The sequence below is a fragment of the Callithrix jacchus genome, chromosome 11 (genome assembly GCF_049354715.1).
Source record: "Callithrix jacchus isolate 240 chromosome 11, calJac240_pri, whole genome shotgun sequence".
Taxonomy (NCBI): Eukaryota; Metazoa; Chordata; class Mammalia; order Primates; family Cebidae; genus Callithrix; species Callithrix jacchus.
In genome coordinates, this window is record NC_133512.1 from 28,887,564 (window position 1) to 28,906,857 (window position 19,294).

The 19,294-nt window shown below is 43.8% G+C and overlaps 1 protein-coding gene and 1 long non-coding RNA gene across 7 annotated transcripts in view; one reads left to right on the plus strand and one right to left on the minus strand.

The window, feature by feature from the left end:
- The window catches only part of CHN2 (chimerin 2), a 322,514-nt gene extending 303,489 nt beyond the window's left edge, over positions 1-19,025 (minus strand). For all 5 annotated transcript variants that reach the window (XM_078342504.1, XM_002751440.7, XM_035253537.3 and 2 more), the window contains exon 1: positions 18,388-19,025. In XM_078342504.1, the coding sequence (XP_078198630.1) occupies positions 18,388-18,436 (49 nt within the window). In that variant the 5' untranslated portion in view covers positions 18,437-19,025. The remainder of the gene's footprint in view (positions 1-18,387) is intronic.
- On the plus strand, positions 152-13,931 carry LOC103794749 (uncharacterized). 2 transcript variants are annotated; one of them, XR_004727903.3, is made up of 5 exons: positions 152-399; positions 555-681; positions 7,335-7,496; positions 9,219-9,325; positions 13,278-13,931. It is a non-coding gene; the product is annotated as an uncharacterized LOC103794749 (long non-coding RNA). The 2 variants fall into 2 exon arrangements; XR_013523907.1 differs by lacking the exon at positions 7,335-7,496.
- Positions 19,026-19,294: the final 269 nt, after the last annotated feature.

Genomic DNA, 19,294 nt, shown 5'->3' on the forward strand with positions numbered 1-19,294 from the left:
CCAGATTTTAATGCGGTTAACATATGAATAAAAGAGAATGACGGGCCAGAGGGCGAGGCTACTCCAGCGTCTGCATAGCAAAATAAGTAAAACATTAACAAAAATGTGACGCTGCTGCTGGATGCCAGGAACCATGCTAAGTCACTGAAGTGGTCCATGACTAAGACCTAGGGCCTGACTGCAGGCGTTTGCTGCAGGCGTTTCTGTGCTGATCAAGAGCCACAGAAAAAGAGGTCATATTTGAGCATAAATCGAAGTTTTAAAAGGGAAATAGGATCAAACTGACTCATTTTTGGAGATGAGAAAGTGTTTCTTTACCAGGGGGCTTTAGCAGCATCCAAAAACACCATCCTTGGAATCAGGAGGGAGAAAGCATGACCACAGCTTCATTCCATTAAGGTAACTTGTGTTTTCCTTCTGAGACTCATGAATAAAGATACTGCTGATCAAACTTAAAAGCGCAATTATTGCTTGTGTGAACATATGCACAAAGATTACGGTAATGCAGTATTCCTTTTTCAAAAAAGAAGTAAAAAAGGGTCTCTCTCTTTTAGAGCTACTGTGTGAAATATTTACAGATGAAATGATGCCAAGCCTGGGATCTGCTTCAAAATAATCCTGGGTATGCAGTGGAGTGAAGGTAAAACCAGACCATGATGCAATCATTGTTGAAGCTGGATGGTAAGAGGTTCTTTATACTTTTCTTTAAATATATTTGAAATGTTCTCTATAAAAAGTTATTCAAATCTACATTTGTAATAAAAGTCTGCTGGGGCCAGGTGCTGTGGCTTAAGCCTGTAATCCCAGCACTTTGGGAGGCCAAGGCGGGTGAATCACAAGGTCAAGAGATCGAGACCATCCTGGTCAACATGGTGAAACCCCGTCTCTACTAAAAATAGAAAAAATTAGCTGGGCATGGTGGCGTGTGCCTGTAATCCCAGCTACTCAGGAGGCTGAGGCAGGAGAATTGCCTGAACCCAGGAGGCGGAGGTTGTGGTGAGCCGAGATCGTGCCATTGCACTCCAGCCTGGGTAACAAGAGCAAAACTCTGTCTCAAAAAAAAGTCTGCTGGGTATGTAGGGAAATAGAAAACTTTTCAATGATCATTCAATAAAATAGTGCTACTCAGTGTAGCAAGTTAAAAAAAAATCAACAAAAGCTCCTTAAACATTATTATTAAATAATACTATGAGACCTATAGAGTGTTCTGTATACCACAACCATGCCTGGAGCCGGCCAACTGAATCTACTACATCTTTGGAGTTCTAGACCAATTTCTAATCTGTTTTCCAAAGTGCCAGTCACCACTCTATAGTAAAGCCTGAAGTCAACTTGTGAGCCCTGACAAGTGTTAGGTAAGTGAATAGAAATACAATAGAAAAGACAGGATGAGAGCATATCACACATACTGGATGAACTCTCTTTGGGGAACTCTGTGTGTGTGTGTGTGTGTGTGCGTGTGTGTGCGTGTGCGCGCGCGCGCGCCATGAGCATTTCTATTTAGTCTACTCTCAACATAATAGCCAAAGTGGGTCTGTTAAAATCTAAGTCAGATGGGCCAGGTGCGGTGGCTCATACCTGTAATCCCAGCACTTTGGGAGGCCGAGGCAGGTGGATCACCTGAGGTCAGGAGTTCAAGACCAGACTGGCTAACATGGTGAAACCCCGTCTCTACTAAAAATAAAAATTAAAAAAAATTTAAAAAGCTGGGCGTGGTGGCAGGCACCTATAATCCCAGCTACTCAAGAGGCTGAGGAGGATCACTTGAATCTGGGAGGCAGAGGTTGCAGTGAGCCCAGATCCCACCACTGCACTCCAGCCTGGGCGACAAGAGCAAGACTCCGTCTCAAAATAAATAAATAAATAACTCTAAGTCAGATCATGCCACTGTCTTCTGGAACCCTCCAGCGACAACCTATCTTAGCGTAAAAGCCAAAGCCCTTACAGTGGCCTCCTCCTCCCTGTCATCCTATTTACCCCTTTCTCACTCCACTGGCCTCGTTTCTGTTCCTGGAACACACCAGGCACACTTCCACACTGGGACTCTGCAACTGCGGTTCCTTCTGTCTGGAATGCTCTTTCTCCAAATATCTGCATGACTGGCTCCCTCTCCGTCAAGTGTCACCTTCTCAGTAAAGCCTTCTCTGACCACTCAACCTAGAATACAGACCCCCTTACCCCCAGCATTTCCTGTCTCTCTTCCTGCTTTATTTTTCTCCGTAGAACTTATCACCCTCTAATATACTATATAAATTAATAGATATAGTTATATATAAAAGATACAGATTTATATATACAAATTATATATAGTTCCTTTGCTTTACTGTCTGTATTTAGAAATTCCATGAAGTCCAGAATTTTTTTCTGTTTCATTCATTGCAGTATCTCTAAAATCTAGAACATGGTAAATAAGTACATATTGAATGAATTATGAATGTGTGCATGGTACGTGTGGGTTGAGTGTGTGCTGGGTTTCACAGTATAGGTCACATTTGAAAAGGCTTGTACGATACTGCCCTGGATCATACTTGGACTACCTCTAGGCTTACTAAGAGTAAAGACTGAAAAGCAAGTACAGTACCCACCAACAGACACCCAACAGTCCTCATGTCTTACAGACTCGGTGCCTAGAATGAATGATGTGACTGGTAATTGCTATTTGAAATATGCATGTATGAGGGTGTAACTGATTTACATACAAGAGGGTTGTTTCCTTGGGGGACCACCAAGGCACCATAAATTGGCAAGAGGAAATAGGCAGAATCAGAAAAATCGTAAAATTTTTAAGACTCTCAGAGATGATCTGGGCCAAACTAATAATCCTACAGATGAGCATCAAAGTCACAAAATGATAATGTAATTTGCCCCTGGACACACAAAAAGTAAATGCTGACACAGAGCCAGTGTAGACTTAGGCCACATGACTCCTCACCCACTGATCTTACACACCTTGGCCCATCATAACCATGCAAAACAGGAATCTACTCCAAAAGCCTCTGCCTGTTCCCTTTTCCTTGGGAATAACCTGAAATTATTTCTCCAATTAGGCACCAATACTTTTATTCCACTGTACTTGACAATTTGGAGGAATCTCTGTTTTAAAAACAGAGCTGCTAATGATCACTATTTCTCATAAATCAAAGCCTTAAAAATTCCCTCCCATAGCAACCGGCGGTGGGTTGACTCATCTACTATGATTCTCCACCTTTCCAATAATATAGTTCCAACTTACATCAGGCCCAGGGTTGTTAAAGCCTGTCAAGAATCTAAACCTCAACCCTCACTGTCCTTCTCATTAGAGCTAAAGACCCTAACCAGTTTTGAATTAATGGACTTATCTATTTTCATAGCCATAAAACAAAGTGCTTCAAACCATAAGGCAATAACAAGTGAAAACAACACACGAGTTGTCTGTCAGTCATGTTAATGTAGTGGGGTAGCAGAACATTTTTCAGGGAGTGATATTTTTACAAAATGAATAGTTAGACTAATTGCTTGTTTTTCAGCTAAGACTACCATAAGCTTTTTGACCATGAGAGGCCATGTATTTTGGAATTCTCAGTGTTTTGTTGGTGGCCTTAGAGGGCTGAGGACATTCATGACATAATTACGGCAGATGCTCTTGTTTCCTTCTTCCCCCTTAACAGAACCCTGTTCTGTTCAGGCCTCTTCACTCCTTCAGGAAAGGCTGGTCCATCTGTGCTCCAGGAAGGGGGTCACAACTGGACTAAGTGCATCAGGGGAATCCTATTCCCTTGCCAGTGATTGGTTCACATGTAAGCATGTGATAAAACTGCAGCCAATGAGGCAAAGGGAACTTTGCTGATGGGTGGGGGGGCAGCTGTGTCTGAGAAAGTCTTTCTTCTCTTTCACAAGGCCAGGAGGAAGAGATTTCCCCATCTCTGTTTCTAGATCCTATGCCAGGGGACCGCTGTTGTCATCTTGACACTGTAAAGACAATGAGGCTGAGGGAAAGGCCCCCCAACCAAGAGTGCAGAGTTGAGAGAAGCAGACAGAGTTAGATACTGCGGTGTCTACAACCGCTACAACGGTAGCTCAGCACTTCTTCTCAGAGTTTTCTGTATTAGCGGCTGAAACGTCCTAACCCTTACAATAATTGCATCCTGGAATGGTCTGGTCAGGATGTGAGGAGGTGTGAGTGTGTGATACGTGTTGGTGTTAGCATGAGAAACGTTTGTGTGAACAGCAGGTCCCAGGAACAGTGAGTCTTTTGTTAGAGACGGCTTAGCCTGTGACATTAGAAAGCAGGAGGAACAAAGTCTAAAATGTGAGCTGTCAGGGGGGGCTGCAGAGGCCAGCGTGAGGCACAATACCACCCCTACGTGTGCTGCTGTCCTAGGGGGCCCAGGGCAGCCAGATTTCACCTGAGGGAGGACCCAGAACAACAGAGCCACTGTGGCCTGTGCCCAGTTCCTCTAGGGCTGGCCAGGAAAACACTCTGAATGAGACCTTCAGGAAGAAGTTCCAGTACTTGCTTTGTCTTCACACTCCTATGAATGGGCACTTATTTGTATTTGGTGGGGGTGGCTGTGTCAGTTCCCTATGGAAAAAAGGAGCAAAGGCCATGACCAACTTGAAGGGGAGCCAGCCATCCTATAAATACACGCAGGCCATTGGATAGTGAAGCCTGCCGAAGAAGGCAGCTACCCAGGGACTCAGTTTCCCAAAGACGTCTGTCTTTACCTCCATTAGCCCCAGGCTAGGGCCAATCTTCCTCCAACTAACAAAGTATATCTACCTAGAGGAGTCTCTGTACTTCGGAGGAGAAAGAGGACTTTCGCAACAACCTGGCACTCAAAATCAGCAAGTATTAAAAAATGCTCATGGGCTAGGTCCATTATAGTGAACAATATATGGTTCTGGAAATTTTCCTAGTTATAATCACTCATATTTTTGATGTGATCTGATCAAACACATTTTTTTCTTTACTTGTTTGAGGTAAAAGTAAATATTATGAGAACCTCTGTGACAGCTACAAGCATGTAATATGTTAGTCTTTCCAGCAAAGTCTTTCTAGTACAATACGGTGATCTGCTGTGATCAAAGGGTGTCGGCTCTTTGATTAGAAACAACAAAAGAGCCAGCAGATGATATCCTTGGAAACGTCTGTACAAGCATCCATCTAGCGGGGCATATGGAGGCAGCCACAGACGCATCAATGCACGAATAATATTCGGGAGCATCAGGCACACAGTAGGGAAACTTGGTTCCTGGATGATTCACACTGTACTTCGAGGTCATAGAGTTGTGCCCAGGGTTTAAAAAGCTGGATAAAAATCTAATTAACTAGTCATGAGAAATGCACTAATTGCTTTGCCCAGCAGTAGCAGAGAAGACCTGCTGCTCTCCCTCATTCTTCAGTGAGAAGGAGGGTGCCATGGCCTTTCAGGGATATGAGCGAAGGGAGGTATTTCTCTAGTGGAGGCTGAGCTAACCAGCCCCTGAGAGTAATTCTCTATGGAACTATCTGAGAAGGTCAGGGGCTGGCTGCAGAAAAAGATGAATGTGGAAATGAAAGTGGAAAGAAGGGGCACCCCCATCTGTTGACCAAGTTTTCGGTGGATATGGATTGAAATGTCTCCCATCTGATTACAAGCATCCTGTCAGGGAAGGACTTGACCTATGGGTTTTCTTCTGTCTGCTCACCTTATGACTATCTCACCTTCTCTTTCATCTATCAATTTCTTTGCCTTCTTAAAATAATGGCTTTATTGAGATGTAAATCACACACCCTACAATTTACCTGTTTAAAAGCAAACAATTCAATGACTTTTAGTTCATTCACAGATAGTGTACCTATTAACTATTACCACAATCAAATTTAGAACAATTTCATTACAGCAAAAAGAAAACTCATACCTATTAGCAGTCACTCCCTATTTTACTCTAAATCTGTCAGCTGCAGGGGACAACTCACCTACTTTCTGTCTCTAGGATTTGCCCATCTTGAGTGTTTCACATGCGTGGAATCATACAGTCAGTCTCTCACTTCTTCACTTAACATACTGTTTTCCAGGCTCATCCCTGCACACAGGATCCATGTACACAGGATCGCTTTTTAAAACTTTCCCTGGCCGGGTGTGGTGGCTTTTGCCTTGTAATCCCAGCACTTTGGGAGGCCAAGGCGGGCAGATCACAAGGTGGAAAGATCCAAACCATCCTGGCCAACATGGTGAAACTCCTCCACTAAAAAATACAAAAATTAGCTGGGTGTGGTGGCGCGCGCCTGTAGTCCTAGCTACTCAGGAGGCTGAGGCGGGAGAATTGCTTGAACCCAGGAGGTGGAGGTTGCAGTGAGCTGAGATTGCACCATTGCACTGCAGCCTGGTGCCTGGTGACAGAGCAAGACTTTGTCTCAAACAAACAAAAAAACACCTTTTCCTGTAGCTCTCCATGTTGAACTCTAGCTTTGTCACTTGTTTCTTCAGTATTCACTCACTCCTGCAATGTGCTTGTGAACCACAAATCAAGGTAAAAAGTCCTAATTCAGACAAATTCATATGCTTCTGCTCAGAGTCTCCTGTTGCAAGTAAGTTAAAAATAATAAAATAAGTTAAAAATAAAATTTCTAGGCTGGGTGCAGTGGCTCACACCTGTAATCCCAGCACTTTGGGAGGCCAAGGTGGGTGGATCATGAGGTCAGGAGTTCGAGACCAGCCTAGCCAAAATGGTGAAACCCCATCTCCACTAAAACACAAATATTGGGTGTGGTGGCATACACCTATAATCACAGCTACTTGGGAGGCTGAGGAGGAGAATTCCTTGAACCCAGGAGGTGGACGTTGCTGTGAGCCGAGATCATGCCACTACACTCCAGCCTGGGGGACAGAGTGAGACTCACTCACCATCTGGGGGAGAAAAAAAATTCTAAAAGCTATTGAAGGCATGTGGCTAATGTAAACTGGTGACAGGGTCCTTGCAGAACTGATTTACATACAAAAGATAAAGAAGGAGCTACATTTGCACTCTTATGACTGTTACTGAGTGCCTGGACATGCCAGACACTGCTAGGCACCCAAAATCCAGCAGTAAACCAAACAAAAATAGCTGCCCCTGTGAAGCAGGTATTTTAGTGATCCATGATAAAATCATTTTAAAAAGAAAAGCAAGGGAATAAGCTGAAAAGTCAGAGGAGTGGTTACCTTTGGAAAGAGGGAATGAAATAAGATGGGGAAGGAAAGAGAGGAAGACGCAAGGCTAGGCAAAGTTCCTAATAATTATGTGGCTGTGCTTCATAACTTGAAGCCTATTACTGATATTCTTTTGTATATATTATATCTTACCTAAAATGTGTATAAATTTTTTTACCTAAGAAAGAACCATTCTCTGGATGGGAACGTGTAACAGTGGTGTTCTTTGGATTGACTGAGCTAATTTAAAATGTTGGGACTGCAGGAGCCTTACGCAGAGTATAGAAATCCTACACTGGCACGATTATATGGCAAGGATTTGAAAGGCTTATAACAAAGAGCAAGGTAAGGTATTTAGGAGAAACTTTTCCAGTTGTCTTAGGAGATCATGAGCTCTGAGTGATCACTTATCACTCAGGAAAGGAACCTCGGTGTATCTTATTAGAACACGAGCTTCATGAGATCAGGGATTTTTATGTTTGGTTCACAGATTTTCAAGTTTTTGTCACAGATATTCGCACATTTGATTCTAACGTCGAGTGTTATTAGCCCATTTTATGGATTAAAAAATAGAAACTCTGAGACTAGTTGATGCTGGTGTTTGGACCAGATCCTCAACTTCCCAATGCTTGTAACACAATGCCACCCTTGGGGTCTGTCGTTCAAGTGAACCCACATTAATTCACAAAGCCCAAACATAGATGCTAAAAATACGTTTCAGAGAGTTAAATTTAAAGCAATAGGAAGAAACCTCATCTGTTCTATAGGTAGAAAACCACTGAAACTCATTACTATAAGAAGGAGCACAAGCTAAAACTACAGATGGATTCAGACGAGTTTACATTAACTCCTGAATGACAGCTTTACACTCAGCTATTTATGAAAAGTCAGACGTCTGCAGGGCATCTCCTCCCTGAAAGGCTGTTGTACATTTTTACAAAATCCCCTTCATGCTATTACTTAAGAATACAGAACCAAATAAGTACTGCGGCAATTACTATGTTCTTAAGCCAAATGACATGTCTAACTCAAAATCATGTCTTACACGTGTAATTGCCTAAGATTTTCTGTGATTCTATTCCTAATCTTAATCTCATATTAATTATTTCAGGAGCGTTTACAAAGCTTCTGTCAATTGCTTTTTCCTCTGAAGAATTCATATTCTGAAAAAAGGCATGTGGATTTGTTTGGTTGCTTCAAGCAAGCATAGGACCCGGGCTCTCCTGAGACCAAAGTTCAACCCTAGGGTGTATTGACATCACATGGAACAAAAACTTCTGAGCCCTGGTCATCGGGTGTACCTTCAACCCTTGACACTGATCATGAGGGCGATCCAGAGAGGATAGTTGGCTAGAGCTAACCAGGCCCCCAACCAGAAATTAACAACTCCAAGGGTATATACTGAAAGAGAATAGTGCTCTCTGTGCATATGAAAATCAGCAAAATGTATTATTTACCAAACAAGCATTTGGTAATTTGGTAATTAATACGATTTACTGGATCTCACTGTCTCTGAGGACAAGCACTGTAAAACAAAATGGCTAATTTTTTTGTAATAAAGAGAATTGGAATGAGCAAGTTAAATCAATATTAGGCAGCCAAATTATGTGTATTAATATCTACATATCATTAGTATAATCCCAAGTGAATTATTTCATTACTAAAAGTAATGCTAGGCCTGCCTTTCCATTTCCCTTGATATTAACTTACATGTGATATAAATGTGGTGAGAAATAACTTGTGTTTGGAACCTAATCCACTTCCATTTCTGTGTAAACATAAACACACATAGATACACGTGTGTGCATGTGTGTGTAAACACGCATTCTTATCTGTGGTACAAAGGCTCTCAGACAAGAGTTTTCTACACACACAGAGAAAAACGTGTGCTTTGTTTCCTCAGCTTCTCTTTCCACCTTCATGGCATTGCAGGTTTTCTTTGGAAAGAGGGGTGTACATAAATCTAACAAAAATGTATGAAGCCTAGAATACACTGAAGCCCAAACTAAACAAAACATCTGTTTAAACAAGAATCTGACAAATGTCCCAACTTGTTCTTCTTTATAGAACTTCCATGGAAAATCACTGTAAAGATTCACAAAAATTAAGAACATCTCTCAATGTCTGGGACTAAAACCAAACAGGGACCCGAGAATCAGGGCTGAGCCGTGTTGGTAAGTTTCTGCCTTGGGGAATGGAGGGTAAGCAGACAGGGCTACAGCCACCGAGCAGGGTAGCAGCAGGTTTTCTATGGCAGATTCTGCCGTCAAGGCTAGAACATTCTCACTGGAGTCATCCAGACCAGAGCTGCCCAATACAAATATAACATAAGCCATGTATGTAATTTCAAATATTCTAGTAGCTACCTTAAACACATTTTTAAAATAACAATAAAAACAATTTTTAAAATATATATTTAGCTTAATAGAGATTTTTTTTTTTTTTTTGGGACAGAGTTTCGCTCTTATTGCCCAGGCTGGAGTGCAATGGCAGGATCTTGGCTCACTGCAACCTCCGCCTCCTGGATTCAAGCAATTCTTGTGCCTCAGCCTCCCAAATAGCTGGGATTACAGGCATGCACCACCACACCTGGCTAAGTTTTGTATTTTTAGTAGAAACGGAGTTTCACCGTGATAGTCAGGCTGATCTTGAACTCCTGACCTCAGGAAATCCACCCACCTTGGCCTCCCAAAGTGCTGGGATTATAGGCATGAGCCACCAAGCCTGGCATAGATAAAAAATATTATCACCTAAACACATATTCAATATTTTAAAAATTATGAATCAGATCTATTTTTTGGCTTTGTACGAAGTGTTTGAATGCTGGTGCATATTTTATACTTGTAGCACATCTCAATTCAGACTAGCCATGTTTCAAGGGCTCAGAAAACCACGTGTGGCTGTCACATGGACAGCACAGGTCCAGGTCTTGAGAAGCAAGTCCTTAGAGGTCTAAGGCAGCCCCGCCCTCTGACAGATACTACAGGAGGTCTACTGCGACAGCCACACTCCCTGCTTCCCATTTCTTTGCCATCCCAACAGTCTCTTGTGCTTATTCCTTGGAAGCAACATCATATAAGAAAGCACATGTGGCATTCCATAAAGTAGTAAGGAAGTGCTAGGTTTCACTTCCTTGAAAAAAACAATACCCAGCCCCTACTGAGGTTGCAAAGGGCAATGATAGGACCCAATAAAATCCAGCAACTGGACCTCTGATGTGAAAAGAATTGTGTGAGGTTATCACTCAAGTGCTGCTGGGATTCATAGTGCCCTAAATCTATGATCTGAGTTATGTCAGTAAATAGCCACACGTCAGTTGTTTGCTTACTATAGTTTCTGAGTCCAATAGCCTCAACGTTCACCTCTTTCTTTACAGTTACTTGACTCCTTAAAGATACTTCCACCTTCCCATTTTCTTGCACTTGAGGATGGTAACAGAAGTTCAAGAACTGCTTCCTTTTCTTAGAAACTGTCACGTTCCTGCATCTTATTTGCATGAATTTCTCCCCAATTAAATGTACTCAAAATTCCAAAAGATAACTTTATTTTCTAAAAACCAATGCATTTGCTTTCCCCTGATGTGGGCCTTTTGTAGAAGCAAAAATCCATCTAGCTAGCTGCTGATGGCCAGGTTGGCAGCAAATCTCTTTTAAATAACATGGCTTGTATACACCACTAGCAACCTCAGTTCACACAGTCAGTTTTCTTTATGATGTTTTTAAAAGAGATACAATGATAAGATCCAACTTTTTTTGGACACTTTTTTCCTCTTTGAGGGTGAAATTAGAACTCACTGTGGTTTATTTGAAAAAGAAATTGAGTTGCCATTAGGGAAAGAACAAACCACTTTTTAAATAAAGCTTGAATCAAACCTCAGGACCAGAGGAGTTTACCAACACTTTTAATGACCATCCCCAACATCATCCTCCAGCTGTCACTCCACAGTTTTCCTCAAGGTTAGCAAGAAACTACTTTTTTAAAAAGTCAGTTTGCAAAATTAGTGAAAGATAACCTGAACAGCACAAGGAGCAAACACAGCAACGAGAGTGCACCGGATCCAATTCTCTCTTTTTAGCTTGTTGATTTGACATTAGTTATGTCTCTGTCTTAGAAATACTCATCTAGTGTACCAATGCTGTCCATGAGAATTTCCTGTAAAAAATGATAAAAATGTTTTGTATCTGTGTGGTCCAGTACAGTAGCCACTAGTCATGTGTGCTGCTGAGCACTGGAAACGTGCCTAGGGTAACTGAGGAACTGAGTATTTTTACATTTAAATTTAAATAGCCACATGTGGCTAGTGGTTACCACACTGGACAACACAGTCATACACAGTTAGGGCAGACCTAGGCCACTTAAATCTTTGTGTCTTAAGGGCCGGGCGCGGTGGCTCAAGCCTGTAATCCCAGCACTTTGGGAGGCCGAGGCGGGTGGATCACAAGGTCGAGAGATCGAGACCAACCTGGTCAACATGGTGAAACCCCGTCTCTACTAAAATACAAAAAATTAGCTGGGCATGGTGGCGCGTGCCTGTAATCCCAGCTACTCAGGAGGCTGAGGCAGGAGAATTGCCTGAACCCAGGAGGCGGAGGTTGCGGTGAGCCGAGATCGCGCCATTGCACTCCAGCCTGGGTAACAAGAGCGAAACTCCGTCTCAAAAAAAAAAAAAAAAAATCTTTGTGTCTTTATAGGCACAACAGCCTGGCGATCTGAGGCCCATTGAAAATATAAAGCACTTTGTGACTTCTTTCTTGAAAGTATTAAATAATTAAATAGAACAGCCTCTACGAGGCCAGACAGAAAAAAAAAAAAGTAATCTACAAGAAATTCTCTAAGGATGATGCTACTCTTTAGGATGAGCAGAAAGTGGGTGTGGGGAACATTAATATCACAGGAGCTTGGGTCCTAGATGACAGTTCCAGCTCTAGCTCTGCTGTCAGCGAAGTGAGCAGCATTAGGCAGTTTCTGAGTTCCTCGGGCTCTGACTTTCTTATACAATGTTGGAATCTGTTAAACAACTTCCAAGCTCCCTCCTCACTCTCAGTCTAGTCAGTCCAGCTCTTATTTCTTAGGAGACTTAAATATTGGTTTATTTGAAATAATTCCTTACACTGCATTACAGATAGGCTGAGGTTGAGTGACGCTGACAGGCCAAACTGTTGAAGCAAGGCCATGTTACAGTTAGACCATGCTATATAGACTATATAAAAGACTGGCCCCACAAAGGTGTACGATTAATTATCAATGAGGAGAAAAGCAGGTTATTTGCATAAGCAGCTAGTAGCTGGCCCTCCCAGAATGCACAGCTGAAAGGTTTGTGGCCACTTGATGACACACTCATCCCAGTTCTTTGGCTTCAGATCCCAGAGGACAGCCACCTAAGTCCCTCTGCAGAGCATGCTACCTGGCCCTACCTAACTGCCATTTCCTCTAGCCATGGAGACTTTAAATAAACCCCTGCATTTGTTAGTAGCTTGGAGACACATCAGTGTGTTCTGTCACACCAACCAGGCTGTGCCAGAGACACAGGTACCCATCTTGACCCCTAATCTGAATCCATGTGAGAGACAGAATACCAGCTTCCTTTCCCATGGGCCAAAGGGAAGGAGAAACCGGAGGGTGCCTAGAGGATTTGCAAACTATGAACACTGAAGAAAACCAAATGTGGGATTCATGAAAACATCTCTAAATAGGAATCTGACCAAAACATATGAGAGAAGAGAAAGAGACAAAAGCGGGGGGGAGAGAGAGAGAGAGCGCTCGCGCGCACACAAGAGAGCGAGGGAGGGAGGGAGGGAAGGAAGAGATGGGGGAGGGAGGGAGGAAGGGAGGAAGGGAAGAAGGAGAAAAAGGTGGGTAGAGGGAGGGGAGAGGAGGGAGCGGAGGGAGGGGAGAAGAGGGAGGGGAGGGAGGGAAGAAGTAGGAGAGGAAAGGGGGAAGGAAGAAAGAAAAAAAGGAGGGAGGGAGGGAGGGAGGGAGGGGGAAAACCATTTTGTTTTGAAAATTAAATGGCATATTTCAGAAGCCATGAAATGAGAATACATACATTCATAAAAGATAAATGATTGGTGGGTGATAGGGGATAATATTAATCATGTGTCTTTTTCTCCGTATCTGCCTTGACAGGAATCTTGATCTTCTGGCAGAAAACTCTTCTAAAACCTTCCAACATGACACCGCTTGTGTATAGGTGTTCCAAACCGAATGTCCAGTTATTTCCACCATTGTGCAAAAATGGGAGACCCTGCTGAGCAGCAGATGGCCCTCAGCGAGGCTGACACTCAGGCCAGGCCCCAGGTGGCAGCTCTCAGAACACACTGTCCAGTTAAACCCTGCATAGACTAGCCACAGAAGATACCTGGTGTTCACATCCCCCAAAAGTTGGCCAAATGACAGGGTCATGAAGTACACTTCATGGGTTAGTAGGGAGAACCAGCATTTCAGAAGTATGCAAATCACTGGGTCCCCGCTGTCAAACACTGCAAATATGTAGCATGCTAAGAAAAGAATCTCCTTACCTCTCAGATTCTGTATTGCTCACTTCATCTGAGTTGCTACAATGGACAATAAAATCTAATAAGTTAAAATAAGGTGTGGAATGCTCAGGAGAAAAACAAAGACTAGTGCTCCTCATCTGAGTGAATAATTTCTCTCACAGAGTTTATTTTAGCTTTGCAAGTTTTTTATTTGTGATATTTTAAATTGGAATTTGTGCATGTGTGATTTAAAATAAAAAAGGCAATCAAGTCTTTCTGCCAATCTAGGTGATGTGAAATTTAATTATGGAGCAGTTATTATTAAAACAAAGGCAAAGCAATTTTTTACACATAGTTCAATATTCCAGAAGAGAATTTCTGAAAAATTCAAAGGTCCAAAAGACAACTTCTCAGTGAGAATGACTGTTTCAATGAGATATCCTATTTTGTAGTATTGGAGCCCCAGAATTTCTAGTTAGACATTAATAAGTCTCGCCAGAATTGCTATAGCTCAGTTTTGCCGTCTGCATCTAGAAATATGGAAGACAGCTATGTTACTGGTTATGACTCCACAGTAATGAGTAATGAAAATTTCTACATCAACACCAGTGTGACTCAGCCTGATTTACCTGGAAAACATTACTGTTATACAGAATCCAAAGAAATAAATACCTCAATCCATTCAGGAATGTTCTTTTCCCAATTAAGGTTTTGATGACTGCACCTAATACTGACTTTTTATCTTTTTCTGTTTGCATTTTAATTAAGCCTGTGTCAACTTTAGTTTTATAATATGGTGTGTTTATGTTTCCATATCTTAACTTCTTATCCCAGGGGTTCCTTTAATATTTAATGTTTTACCGTTTTCAGTTACTGGGAACATCTTGAAGCTTCTTTATTGATTTGCTTGGGTTAATTTTTTTCTGGACTGTGAAATTATCCATTTGGCAATCATATTGCTAATATGCAGAAAGTTCTTATTTCAATTATAAGAGCAAATATAACCCATGATCATTAAGAAAACTGTTTTGCAGATTGGCCGTTGTTTATTTCAGAATATAACAAAGTACCACAGGCTGAATTAAATGCTTAAGGATAAGAGCTTTTTTGTGTGTGTGATTTAAAATAAAGGTAATCAAAGCTTCCTGCCAATCTAGGTGATTGTGAAATTTAATTACTAGTAGTTATTAAAACAAAGGTAAAGCAATCTTTTACACATAATTGAATATTCCAGAAGAAAATTTGTGAAGCGTTCTCAGAAAATGTATTTTTAAATGAATTGTAACCTCAGGTTATTTCATTTGTTATGTCTCAGTTGGTACCATAGAATAAACAACATACTTGGGTAACGGAGTTCAACAGCAGCTAGTGAGAGCAAATTCTCAGGAAAATTCGCTAACTTTAAACTTAATGCTCAGCAAATTATTAGATCTTTACTCTGCAAACACAACCATACCCAAATCTCCCACAGCTGTTCCTTTACGAGAAGTATAACCCATGTTGACTTCACCTCTCTCTATGCTCAATGCTACAGGATCAACTGTTCCTTTTTCACTGCTCAATTGCCCACATGTCCTATGGCTTCCAGAGCTGTTCGTTCCATCAAACCCACTGCTACCTGAACAGAAAGAAAACTTCCTACAACAGCAACAGCAATGACTGAGCTGGCAGCTCTGTGCATGATATTGCTTATGGGCCTGTAAGCCTAACTTTCTAGACCTTTCTGGAAAAAGGATCAAGGGCTCCAAGAAAGAAAGTCAAAATAAGGCCATGAACTTATCCATCTCCAGGCCTTTTCCTAAGCTCTTCTCTTTCCTGAATGTCTTTCCCTCCATCTGCTTTCCAGAAAAATTCTACTCATCCTTCAAGGCCTAACTCATATGACATTTCCACTGACCCCGCTAATCTGAGTAAGGCAATTGCTCTCCTCTGCACTCTCCTCCACAGAATTCGTTTTATCAAACTGGAGTAGAGGTTGCTGTTGGTGTGTTTGTCTCTGCTGCTGAATGATAAAGGAAAAGAATCTTGACTCATCTTTCCATGCCAAACACTCAGGAATATGCCTGAAACCTGGAAGACACTCCCATGCTTATTTAATGGAGCCCAAAATTCAAGATCAAATTTAACGTGATGAAAGTAGTAGATTGTATATTTGTTGGATTCATGTCTGCACCTAAATTCTGAGCCCATGAATGCCTTCTTTTTCATTCCTCAAAGGAGTAAAATATATTCCCATTAAGCATTTATTAAATTCTAGGCCCTGTGCTAAATACTCTACACATATTATCTCATTTAATACCCAAGACACTCTATGACGTAGGCCTTATTATCAGTATCAGCCTCATCTACAAATGAGCAAATTGAGGCTTGGAGAAGTTAAGCAACTCACTCCAAGATACCCAGCTGGTCGGTGGTGAAGCCAGAATTAAAAGACAATACTCCCAGAACTTCACAGCTAGTGGGAACGCTACAATTATCTTCCTCCCTTAACCTTCTTAAACCTGAGGTTTATAACTTACTGCCTGGCACACAGTAGGCCCTTGTAAGTAGTGATTAGTAGATTGATGGAGTGCCCTAATTTCTCAGATTCAGGCCTTCGCCTGAAAGAGCCCAGCTGCCACCACAAATAGGCTCTATTCTTTCTGCCCAGCACCTCTCACAGGTGTGAATTGCTTGTGTCCTCTGAATTATTCATGAGCCACACAATGGTAAGTGTGCTTAAAAAGAGAACTACAAAGCTGTATTTTTCAAGACAAAGTGCCTGATTAATTGGGGAATTAGGCAGTATAAACTCACCGGCTAGTTTGATTCATGCCAAACAATACGTCCGTGCTCACTTTTTGAATTTCAGTTTTCACATAAGTTCCCAGTTTCCCTTAGGATTAAACATCGGGGTAAATAAAGCGGGAAAAAGAACCATCATGGGCATCTGTATCCTATCTGCAAAGCAATTACCGTCATCTAAATCTCATACTGGGTTGCTTCAGACCAAAGTATTCTTCCGAAGGCTGAGTTAGGATTTTCAATCAGGTTTCTTAAGCTATATCAAGATCTGAAAATTCAGATGCCACAGCAGCTGTAATTCATGTGACACCACCAGCTCCTTGTCCTTTCTCCTTTCCTCTTTCCCTTTGCCCTACCAGTTCATTTTGTAGTGGGCAATTTTCTGAGGGATAACCATATGCTAATAGAAAGCCAACGCCACTGTATTTTAAATTCAGTGTTAGTCAACCAAAATGAATTGAAAAACAGCAGCGTGGTTTGAGGGCACTAAAAATAAGCTGTAGCATTTGCTGAGTTCTCAGAATTAAAACCACCAGCGGTCAACTTGTTGCTGCTCTTAATAAGCTGTGACTTCTGCCCCACTGGCTGCTACAACCAGAAGCTTGAACTATATCACACACCTAACAACACCGTGTTTTAGATAGTTGGCAGTGATCAAGAAAGGAAGTGTTATTTCCCTGGAACTGAACCTGCCAAGAAAGGTAACAGATGGCTTTCAAGAGATCACCTTGTGCCACGTCACAATTGCATGCATCTTAGTTAAATTCACTTTCCATTTATGATTTAATGAGTTACACATCTAAAGCTGTGGTTGCCTTTATGCCCAGCTTGCTATCCAGTGCCTCCAAAAAGGTGTTTCTTCCTTTAATTTTTTGTTAATAATAAAAACAGCCCAATGGGACTTAATGTAATGTTAATATATCGAGCACTTCCATTAGGACTTCATGACCTTCTTGACCCTTAAATACCGTATACTCCCCTAAATGTTTTAGCAGCCATCCCTTTGGGTTTGTCATTAAAGTTTTCAATGACCAGAGAGGTAGAGGAATTCTACCTAATGCATCATTCTGATTAGAAACCTGTCATACTCAGAAACCAGTGGGTCTGCTTCTATTGACTCCTACTCCCTCGGATTCAATAGCATTTTCCCCCCTCTTCAATTAGACCCAAGAGCAACCACAGAAAAGCTGAAAGAAGCCTTTCCTTTTTGCTCAACCATACTTAAAAGGAAAAAAAAAAAGTATGCTTTGCTAGTGAAATTACAGACAGTAGTATCAGATAATGTCTAAGGAGTCTCTCTCACTCTCTCTCTCTCTCTTTCTCTCTCTCTCTCTCTCTCTCTCACACACACACACACACACACACACCCCACTTGTAAATATGCCAAGAGTCAGAGGCTGGGCTCGACCTCCCTTCCCCTAACCCACTTCAATCAGAATCAGAAAGACACCTCCCTTCATTGCTGCTGTCTCAAACCCATGCCCAAACGAGTGTGTCTCCACGGAGCTAATTTCTGAAACAAAGAAAATCAAGTCTGCGAGGAGAGAGGGTTTACTCCCCTCTGCTCTGGATTTGGGTGCCCAGGGTCGCCGGCGCGGCACGGCAAACAGATCGGGGCGCTCAGCTTCGCCCCAACCTTCCCCGCCCCGCCAGTCCCAGCTCCCGCTGCGCCAGAAAGTGCGAGCCTGCCCGCTCCTTTCGTTTTTCGCCTACTGCGACCCAAGCCCCAGAACACCCGCGTCCGCACACTGAGGGCTCGCCGCTCTCCCACCTCTGCGCTGTCAGATATCAGGGGCGGGGGTGCTCTGGGCACCGAGGTGCTGGCGAACTAAACAAGTGTCACCCGGACGCCTGCCCCGACTCGGAGAGAGCGGGCGGGACGGCCACAGGTAGGCTCTGTCCATTCCAGGGTGCGGGGAGAGGGCTAGGGGGGCGAGACCCGGCGCGGCAACCGCGCCCGACGGGCTGAAACTCACCGGAGGACACCGAGGAGCCGGACAGGCTGGAGTTACTGGACGCTGCCATCTCCGCGAGCCCCTAGCGTCGTGCTCGCTCAGCCCCGGTGCGGGCGCCGCCGCCGCTGCCCTCGCCCGGCCGCTCGCAGCCTCCGCGGCCCCCAGCCCATGGCAAAGTCCTGGGGACGCGCAGAAAGCACCAGCCTCCGGACTCTGCCTGCACTTCCTGCTCCACCAGATGACGCGCTGCCGCCGCCGCTATTTATTTGTGGTTTCCGTCCCGCTCCGCGCCTTTGCACGCTTTTCTCCGGGTGTCAGGGGGTAGGTGGGAGCAGAGGGAGGCCGAGGGGTGGCCGGGACGTGCGGATCTCGGCTCCTGCCGAGCCCCTCTGCCGTCCGCGCTCCCCCGTGCGCGGCTGGGACCAGGGCGTCCCGGCGGCCCCGAGCGCCCCGCCAGCTCCCGCACCCTTTCCTAGGCTCCCGCCTCTCCCGCCTCACTTCGAGTAGCCGGGGCAGAGGCAGCGGGAGACAGACCGACAGAGCGACCTCCCCCTTCTCCCTCCGCCCCAACTCCGCTCGCGCGCACACAAAGGAAGGAGCGGAGACGCGGGAGCTCAGAGGCTGGTTCGGCTGCAGCGGGCTTGACAGCTCCCGCCACTGGGGCTGGAGAGGGAGACTGCAGACTGCAGGACTGCGGGAGGCGGGACGGGGGAGTGGGTCTCCGGGGTGCTGGGGAGGCCGGGGGGTGGGGGGCGCGGGGCGAGCTCGGCTGCTTGCGCAGCGCTGCTCCCAGGATTTGAAGGGGATGGAGAGGGAGGGTGTGGGGGAAGGTAGTGGGGCTCGCCGCGCCCCGCTGGGCTATCTAGCGGCGAGACAGTGGGGGTGGGGGATCCAGAGGGCAAAAGCGGGATCACTAGGGCCACGGTGC